At 43.4% G+C, this 10,117-nt stretch overlaps 1 protein-coding gene across 1 annotated transcript in view; it reads right to left on the bottom strand.

The window, feature by feature from the left end:
- Positions 1 to 2,062: 2,062 nt before the first annotated feature.
- The window catches only part of LOC120629045 (E3 ubiquitin-protein ligase Ubr3), an 86,871-nt gene continuing 78,816 nt past the window's right edge, over positions 2,063 to 10,117 (bottom strand). The window contains exons 26-33 of the mRNA XM_039897784.1: positions 9,682 to 9,904; positions 9,029 to 9,280; positions 7,988 to 8,238; positions 7,125 to 7,370; positions 6,441 to 6,641; positions 5,928 to 6,085; positions 4,376 to 4,505; positions 2,063 to 2,801 (exon numbers count right to left, since the gene is read on the bottom strand). Of these exons, the coding sequence (XP_039753718.1) occupies positions 4,388 to 4,505; positions 5,928 to 6,085; positions 6,441 to 6,641; positions 7,125 to 7,370; positions 7,988 to 8,238; positions 9,029 to 9,280; positions 9,682 to 9,904 (1,449 nt within the window). The 3' untranslated portion in view covers positions 2,063 to 2,801; positions 4,376 to 4,387. The remainder of the gene's footprint in view (positions 2,802 to 4,375; positions 4,506 to 5,927; positions 6,086 to 6,440; positions 6,642 to 7,124; positions 7,371 to 7,987; positions 8,239 to 9,028; positions 9,281 to 9,681; positions 9,905 to 10,117) is intronic.

The raw sequence follows: 10,117 nt of genomic DNA, 5'->3' as shown, positions 1-10,117 counted from the left end.
ATTGCCGCAACGTATCCAGCTTACACTATGTAAGGTCAATTACACAATTCGTTTGTAAGCAAGAAGTGTGTGTATGAAGTACAGTTTATGCCATTGCAACGAGTTCTTTACGCAACTCCAAAACTTTGAACCTTAGCCCTTTCGTCCCTCGTCATCAGGGTACTTAATCTCTACTGGGTCCAGGCTTACTCTCTCAACGAAAAGGAGAACAGAGAGATCTACCATTTTGCTTCAATAATAAATTTAATTCAGACATTTTCTGTTCCAGCAGCTCAAACGTCAAAATTATTAAACTTATTATTCCAGCTGCAATAACGCGCTGAGTTTCAACTGGATTAATGTGATCCTTCTAGCGTGAAGTTAGGAAGCTTCCTACTATAACATATATAAAGTATCTTATGCGACACCTTGTGATATTCAGATCGTGTGGTGTGAACACCGTCTTATTATTATACCATAACTAATTGTTACTTAACTAGCTTTTTCTCGTGACTTCACTCGCGCGGAGTTGAACTTCTGCGACCTAGATCACTATCCGGTTTTTTCGACTACCTCTATTACAAATCACAGCAATAGGATAGCGCGTGAAAGATAGACAAACCACCGAACGCTTTCGCATATATAATTTTAACTATACCTATTTAAATCGCAAGTTACATACATTGTATTTGGAATATTATTGCAAAGATTACCATTCTAAAATACATATTTCGGAGTGTAAGTACTCAAAGACTATTTATTCCATTTAGTATATTTAAAATCTTCTTATCATAGAACTGCGAGACATCGTTAGTGTCTCAATGTCACCTGAGGGAGGGGGTTTGAGAGGTCATCGGTTTCTACGCTAATTCGCTTGACGGCACATCTTTTTACGTAGCAACTAGCCACGTCCGAAGCATCCAAACCAGAGCAGAGAAAATTAAGAATATTGTAATTTCTTTAATTGCCCTTGTCAGGGTTTGAATCCAGTACCTTCCATCTATAATCCAGGGTCCCAGACGAGAAAAGGGTCTGCATCGAACGACTAGTAATCTCTTCAAAACTAAATTCACAGGACCAAAATTAGTGCCATATTTTCACAATGTCCCCCGTCAAGAAGTATGTCGCTAGTTTAAGACCTGCCAGTTTTTATTTTACAGAATAATTATCGCGTACCGCGGATTTCCTCAGTAGGGCAAGCATGGACAGGATTATCTTCAGGAAAGGACAAAATGTTTATCCTCTCCCACAGTTTTATCCACTCGCGAAGCATAGGCTCACGGGTGTAAATAATATCCTCCTTTTTCATGTTACCGTGCTTTGGCACGTGGACGAGTAAGTTTCATCCCTTGTCAGAGGATATAATAGGGGGTAAAACTTTTGTCTCCTGCCTTTCTCGTCTGCTAGTTGGTGTTTAAAATATATAGTTTTAGATAGTTAACGGTTGATTGAGCCTATAAAAACAAAATATCACAGCAATGCGAGCTAGTGAAATGATATCCTATTTTTACCTACAGGTATTTGTCGATACGGTATAGTAGAAACCAAACCAAGCCGACTGAATGCGCGGATTTCAAGTTTTTTTTTTTGCGTTTTTAACTGAAAGACAGAGATAGATACCAGAAAGGATATACCAAATATATAATTGTATTAATTGGCAAAACTCAGTGTTTTGTTTAGGCCGGGATTGCCGGAGAGATTCAGTTCCAAATCCTGCTGAAATTTTAACATGCATTTTAAATTAATATATATGCCATATATTGTTCACTAGCTGCAGCCAGCCAAAAAAAGTTAACTGAAAACACCTGCGCATTCAAATGCAACGTTTTGAAAAAAAAAAAAACAAAGCAACTCTTGAAAAACTTGCGAAGACTTAAAATTTTTGAAAAAAGTATCTACATTAATTACATAACTATTATTATGATAATAAATTAATGACGTCATTATTTTAAATCTATCGATAACATATTTATGTCCGTTTTCAATATTCAATCTATCCATAATCTAAACATTTATTAGTTATCGACGTTTTTATTGTTAAAATATATTCATACAACGTTTAACAAAAAAAAAACTGCTTGGCAATATATCAATAGATAACAAATAGATTGATTATAGAAAACGGTCGTTAGTAGGTACAGACATACCGATAAGCAAATGTCGCTAGCCTATGCGTGGGTGTGTCTGTTCATGAATACTTTATGTAAAAACGTAAAGATATCACAAGGTCACCTACGCCAGCGGCCAGCCTTTACATAGTGGCAAAGCCCATAAATTCACTTAGGGTAATGCCAATGCCAACGTGCGGCGTTCTTAAGGAATCTCGTTATAAATGAACTAAATACAAATATCACTCAAAAATTTATATACAAAAGACCAACCGGGGGCACAAAGTTTGGGGGCCAATTGGCCCCCACGTGCTGCAATGAATTCTCCCATGGTTGGCAGACCCCCCCACTGCCGGTGACAGCTAGTCGCTGGACAAAAGCGACACGAGAGATCTATGTCCGGCAGTGGAATCACATCGTTTAAAACGTCCTTTGGGTTTTACATTAACGATATCGAAATTATCTTCGCTTTAACGATAAAACTAAGGTGACAACTTTGCTTTATCAAAATAACACAGTCTAAACGTAATAAGATATAATATTAGAGACGTAATTAACAGTATTTGATACATGTATCTACAGCAATCGTCTGGGCAGCGGTGCGAGCGCACTGCGGCGTGGCGAGTGGTCTCCGCTGCGCGGGAGACGGTGAGTGGTCATGCGGAACGCGGTTGCTGGTCGTCATTCAGTTCATTGCTGAATGATGTCGGGCAACTGAAATGGAGAAGTAGTCTTGTATTACGTAGTTATAAATTGTCGTCGTTAATAATTTTGGTCCTAAGTTCCGTCGATCTCGCTACACGAGCTCGCGAGCACTGTGGTCTTGTCCCGGACGTCCTAGGTTCAATCCTCGGCAAAGGCAACTTAGGCAGGTTGCAGCAGACAAAGACGTGCCTCCAAGAGATTAAACGTTCTGGTACGATCCAGCGTAGTAATTGATTAGGGCGATGCTTCGTTACGTTGCGTCGCTGGAAATGATTGCTTAATTCTGCGGCCAAGCAACTTTGCTGTGGTCACTTTAGGTTGTGGTGTAATTACTGGTACATGAGGCTCTTAGGGGTATGGGCTTGCCCGCTAGCATAGGCAAGAAATGAAAACTATTTCTCCCCCTTTTTGTACCCTAGGATGGTATGTCTAGATTTTTCTACTTAGAATGTAAACAATCTTTTCGTTACTTAAAGTGTGAAGTTTGTTTTCACATTAAGTAATAAACGTAATAAACTAGCGTACCCAGCCCGCTTCGCCGTGAAGATCATTACCTACACCCATGTACACCCAACAATAGAATATCATCATAGTAAATAAAAGCTGTATTTGACAGTTTGATAGTTCAAAAATAGGAGTGCTCCGATCGCCACCAAACTTTACAGGATTACTCGCCAGGTCAATCCGGAGATTCCCTGAAAGTTTCATTGAAATAGGTCCAGCCGTTTCGGAGCCTATACGGAACATACCCACACACTTTCTCTTTTATATATATAGATAGACATACTACGAAAATGCACTCATCGCCATCTAGACCCAAAATAAGCATAGCTTGTGTATAAAAAGGGAGGGAAATAGTTGAAGTGAAACTTCTTTATCGGGGTTGGAAAAAAATTTAGTGTAACATTTTTCAGTTACGCGTCACATTTTTTCGTTACGAGCCGTCTTTTTCTTGTCCCAACCACGGTTGATTCGAGTTTATTCGAACTTCAAAACGACTGGCGCAGTGGGCAGCGACCCTGCTTTCTGAGTCCAAGGCCGTGGGTTCGATTCCCACAACGGGAAAATGTTTGTGTGATAAACATAAGTGTTTTTCAGTGTCTGGGTGTTTATATGTATATTATAAGTATTTTATTTATATTACCTATTCATAAAAATATTCTTCAGTCATCTTAGTACGCATAACACAAGCTTACTTAAGGGCTAGATGGCGATGTGTGTATTGTCGTAGTATATTTATTTATTTATATTTATATTTCATATTTCAGTTACCATAAGGCATAATAATAATATTACAATTAAATTAAAGCTGTAATAATCTTAGTAGTATTAAAGTAAAATGACATAATTGTATTATTTGTATTCATGTCCATGATAATAAAAACTTTTTGTTAAACTTTATCTAATTTAACTTTATTTAACCAGTTTCTGTAAAGTTGCAGTAGATCATTTTTCGAAAAATAAGGTCTTTAAGAAGTTTCACTTTTTACGTGTGTACACTAGTACACGCACACATTTTTTTTTCGTTTCTTTCCTATGCTAGTCAAGCTGGCAGTTAATGCCAATGCAGTGTGTGCCCTCACCCAGGCCGGCGCTCAGAGCGAGTCGCGGTGCCACACCCACGTGCGCTTGGTGTGGTCGAAGCGGTGCGCGAGCCACTGCGCCTGCAACAGCTCCAGCCGGTCCTGGCTCAGGTACAGCGGCTTGCCGCGCCTGCGGACACACGCGCTGCTTACTGCGGCGACCAGTGCACTTCATACATGCACAAAAGCACTGCACACCCTAATTATTTTATATAGCTCTTATTGGAGGGGAATATTTCTATTTTATGCCTGACTGACTGAGACCCTGTGCACGCCACTGACTTACGCCTATAGTAGTCTTATCATGTCGCTAGGGATGTGCGCAAGTTGCGCGCGCGTAAGCCCGCTATATATACGACGTAAACATACTGCATTCATTAAGTATGCAGGGTAACTTATGGGTACTAATGTGTTCAACTAACTCATTAATAAAAACTAAAGTGATTTTAAATTTTAGGATTATTACAAAAAAAAAAAAACAATTAATATATTTTATATCGGTCAAAGTTTCAGTTAACGAGTCCCCTAAACTTTACGAAGCACCGAAACGGTTTTAACTTCAGACGGCGCCTTACGTCATGAAACCTTTTTTTCTCTCTAGGAGTCACCTAAATCACAGGCATCTGATTAGGGCGATTCCTAGGTTTAGTGAAAACAGGCATTAGTCTAAGAAACTCGAACAAATTAACATCTGTGCAAAGTACAGTGAATGCTTTGCACAAGCGTCAGTAAATTTTGATCTTTAAAAGTAACCTTTTAAAACTTTATCATAACTTTTAATAAGTTTATATTATAATTACAATTAGTTTATATTAGCGCAACGGGTACGGACGGCGCGACGGACGAGTTATAGAAAATAGCGCGACGGGTTTTTTCCGCGCGCCAAGGTAAACCAATATACAGCCAGCATTGTTCGCTCATCGCTATAATAAAGAGAATATATTCGTATTTAAAACATAACTAGTAATGAATATCGAATAAGTTGATAAAATTAATGTTTCATTTATCTTAATTGAGAAGGCATGAATATTTGTTAATTTAAGGAAATACCTGCTTTTTAGGCGCAGAAAACCTCTTCGGCTAACTACAACTATTTCGTACAAACTAAACTTAATCGGGTCATTATAAATAAAGCACAAGTACAATAATTTTAAAGAAAACATGCGTGTCTATCTTGGATTATGAGTAATACATCGATGTAATGAGGTACACGTTACGAGCAAGTGTGATAAAAACAAAAAATCGCACTGTACAGATTCCCCTGCTTCCCGCAGAGTCATCATCATCATATCGCTCCATTACCGGGCCACTACAGGGCACGGGTCTCCTCCCACAATTAGAAGGGGTTAAGGCTCTAGACACCTTTGAGAACATCAAGTCGAACTCTCAGGTATGCAGATTTCCTCGCAATGTTTTCCTTCGCGGTTGAAGCAAGTGATATTTTCATTACTTAAACTGAAGGAGTTTAGCAAATTAGGGTCATTGCCTTCACGGAACTCCACAAAGCAACGCTTGTAACAACGGTTTGAGAGTAATTCAGGCCGGCGCTCACTTGAGGTCGCGGTCCTCCTCGTCGTAGTCGTCGAGGTAGAGGCTGCCCCACAGGCAGGCGCGCTGGCCGCGGATGACGATGATGTACGTGGACGTCACCACCAGGAAGATGCCCGTGCCGCCGCCGCACTCCGTGGCGTGCTGCACCGCCTCCGCCACCTGGGTGGGTGTAACTGTGCGTAAGCGCGTTCGTATGAGGCATCGAAGCTCCCTAGCACATTTTTGTTTTGTATCTAATTAAAGAGCTTGACTAGTAGAATATTATACACTATGATTCCTAATCCAAGATTGTCGCCAACTGAAAATGGCGAATCACATATTTTTTCCACAACTCTCTCAATATGGGTATCAAATAATATTATAAATATGATAAAAATTAGTCTATGTTACTGTCCATCCTTTCAACTACCTGTATACCAAAAATCAAATTAGTCACTTAGTCAGTGTGCGAAGACAGAATAAACAGCCGCTGGCCGCCGTTCTGTGCGTCAGTGAGATTCCGCGTGCGCGTTACCTGGTGGTGGCGGCAGCACGGCTGCTTGAGGCACACCAGCGTGCCGCACAGCAGGCACACGGACGCCTCCTTGGGCACGGCGCCGCACTGCAGGCACACGCGCTCGTGGTAGTACGTGAACAGGCGGTCGTAGTCGCGCGGCAACGCCAGCAGCGCCGGCCCGCACCACGACACGTGCAGCGAGCGCATCACGCGTTGCACCTGCGGGCGCACAGCGTTACAGACCGGGCCGTGCGACAATAAAATATCAACGGTAGAGTTTCTTGCCAGCGGTCTTTCTGCTCTACCGAAGACAGCATTCCGAACTGGTAGTAGAGTCATTGCAAGATAAAAGGTAACATGAATTCTAGAGAAGTAATACTAATTACACAGTATTACAATATATAAGACTTAATATACAGTATTAGAGTCAGTCCAATTGTTTTATTTAACTCCTTGGGCAGAGATGATTATAGAGTACAGACCCACAACCCTGCTCTAATGTGTCACGTTAGTGGGCTTTAATGATATCCTTTATAATATTAATACTTTAATAGTAGCAATAAATGGTTACTGCTAAGAAACTAGGTATTTAGCTTCAATAATACTGTTGATTAATGAAATGATCTAAGTGCCATCCTGAACATTGCTAGTCTAGAAGTTAATATCTGGGATCGCATGCACTGCTCATCGGCGCGCACTCACCGCAAGCTGGCCGCCGGCCGAGGCGGCCGCCAGCTGGCGCGCCCAGGCCTTGGCGGCGGCGGCGGAGCCGGGCCACAGCGCGCAGTCGGCCGTGAGCGCGGCGGGCGTGTCGGGCACCAGCTCCAGATAGCGCAGCAGGCCCGCGAACTCCTCCTGCTCGGAGCGGATGGCGGGCAGCTCGCCGCCGTAGATGTGCTTGCGCAGCAGCGCCGCCACGCGCAGGAACGGCACCACCAGCTCTTGCACCTGGCGACACGACGCGCGATAGTAACACCACTAGCATTGCGCTTCGCAGACTGCGACTGGATGCATCACATTTTGTCATGTTTTGAGCAAAAAGATAGAAAAGGAGGAAGTTATAAATTCCGGTGTTTATTTTAAAGTAATAGTCGACGGACCAGGCAGATGTAAGATTTTCCTTGAACTTAAAGTGTAAGTGTTAAACCATCTGTGCCTGTAATTACACCAACAACCACCCCCTTAAGACCGGAACAAGACATTGTAACAATACTGTTTAGCAGCAGATATAAGCATGGTGATAATACTTCCCCAGACAAGTAGAATTTTTTTTTTAAACTATCTTTTGCCTGCGTTGTTTGTCCGGGTGTTTAAAAGTGTTTTACATATCTTGTATGTTTTCCTGGGATAAAAATTAGCGTCACCAGAAGATTCCCACCCTTCCCAATGTATAATAATAATAGAGGTACTCAAGTTAGGCGTCGCAAAGGTTGAGTACGGAATTTTAGTCTACTAGCAAGTTATTCAGAAGCTAAAATACTCGCTAGTGCCCAGAAATCGTCCGCACAGGAGTCGAGACGTCGGGGGCCGGGGGGACAGTGGTGGGGGTCGGGTCGGCGAGTCACCTCCAGCTCGACGGCGTGCAGCGCGGGCGCGGCGCCGGGCGCGTCGTCGGGCAGCAGGCGGCCGGCCAGCGCCGCCAGCAGCAGCTGCGCCGCGGCGCGCAGGCCGCCGCTCTCGCAGCCGCTCTCCCACGGGGACTCGTCGGCCTGGTGCGCCGCGATGGCGGCCGGCAGCGCGCCCGTGGCGCACAGCTGGTTCACCACCTGGTAGTACGCCAGCGCGTACAGCGCGCGCACCACGCACGTGAAGTGCACTGCAAGCGGGGACGTATACGTTATCCGCCGAGCCGTGCCAGTTGTTTGCACTCTCGTGTGTCGCACTGGTTTACAGCCGACGACTTACATACTTTTAAATGCAAAAAAAACTGTTTTAACACACAGTTTACCTGGCCGTGCCCTTGGATAATAAGATTCAGTGGGGTGCCCATATAGATACACTTGCGGGTAAACTAAGCTCGGCTGCCTACGCAGCCAGAAAAATTAGACAGATATCGAAACTATATTTATATTGCAGAAAAGAGCTGTACGATCAATATTTAAACTTAAATCACGCGAATCCCTCGCGAGAAGTTTAAAGAAATAGATATACTTCCTGTAGCTTCACAATATATTTATAACAATAAAGAATTTGTAAGACAACATATAAGTATAAACAAAAAGTGATAGAGATATAAACAGTCGACTTACAAGAAACGATCACAAATTAGTGACATCTGCATATCGTCTCAGAAAGGTACAGAAGTCATTTGTGGGATTGAGTATACGCTTTTATATTCATAATAATTCCCAAGGTAATTTTGTATCAATCAATGCACAAGTTTAAAGAAAATGTTAAAACACATGAATTTTGAATTTATTATAAGAACGCGGCGCAGACAAGCATAGCAATCACAATTCAATAATGTGAAATACTAATAAATAGTCGCAATTAAACCTTAACAAAGCGCATACGTATTTTCTACTATCCACAACCTGCAATCTAAAATCAAACCTTATTACAATAAAAACAATGCATTGCTGGTGTAAAAAAAAATCTACACTTACTCAAATCCATATGCGGGGGATGAGTCGACCCCAGAAGAAGGAAGTGCATGAGTAAGGCGGTGGGGTCCCGCAACAGCAGCGGCACCGGGCGAGCCGGGGTCCCGTCGGACAGCACGGGGGAGCTAGCGGCCCCCAGCAAGGGCGTAGCGGCCGCGCCGGGCACCAGCGCCCGCCACGTGGCCCCCGCTCCTAATTGCACCCCCGCCGCCGCTAGCGCTCCGGAGTGAGCTCCGACTACCGCTATTAAGGGCACTGAAACACATCACACTGTTAATAACTTTGCAATAAAAAATTCAACAATTAGGCGTGTAAACACTAAATGTTTAAGTTACCTGCAGACTTAGGTAACATGTGTGCAAAATGAACCTCAGTCTGCAGATTCTGTCAGGAGAGGATGCAAACCCTGTAACACTGTCATAACTTTGAATTTATCTCTACGATCTTCTCTCTATCTCTGTATCAAAGCAATCGCACCGTTACAACAAGGTTCATCATCACCGTAATCTAACGTTATTTTGTTTCGATACTAGAAAAGTACTCTTTGTATCTTGCACTATGGTCTAGATAAAAGTAAAAGTCGTCTGGGTCAAAGGCATGACGGCGTCACGTCTTTTGCCGTGACGGCGGAGTTAGTTTCGAGCCGCGCCACCCACCGATGCACTCCTCGCGCGGCTTGTAGCGCGGCGCGGGCTGTTCCACCAGCGAGCCGCCGCGCTGCACGAGCTCGCACTCCACGTTGGTGCGCACCAGCGACGCCATGAACGTGAAGATGGCGCCGGGCGACGAGCCGTATCGTTGTTTCAGCTTGCCGCCCGCCATGGACGTCATGGCCTCCATGGCCTTGCCCGTGGCCTCCGACAGCCGCGTCGGCGCCACCTGCAGCACACAATCATTCAATTAGGCCTGTAATTTCTTTCAAGTAGGCCTAATATAAGCACTTTTGACACGGAAAGTGTGTCTGTTTTTTGTCTCTACACCTGCCTTTAGTGCCTTGAACGGGATTCGCTCACCAGTCATACATTCTTTATCAATTGTCTATCAATATTCGTGATCGCGAGAAATGACTTTTTAAAATTAAAAATAAAGTCA

Source organism: Pararge aegeria, chromosome 13 (genome assembly GCF_905163445.1).
Source record: "Pararge aegeria chromosome 13, ilParAegt1.1, whole genome shotgun sequence".
NCBI classification, from domain to species: Eukaryota; Metazoa; Arthropoda; class Insecta; order Lepidoptera; family Nymphalidae; genus Pararge; species Pararge aegeria.
The sequence above is the reverse complement of the archived record's forward strand: the minus strand, read 5'-3'. Positions and strand labels throughout refer to the sequence as shown.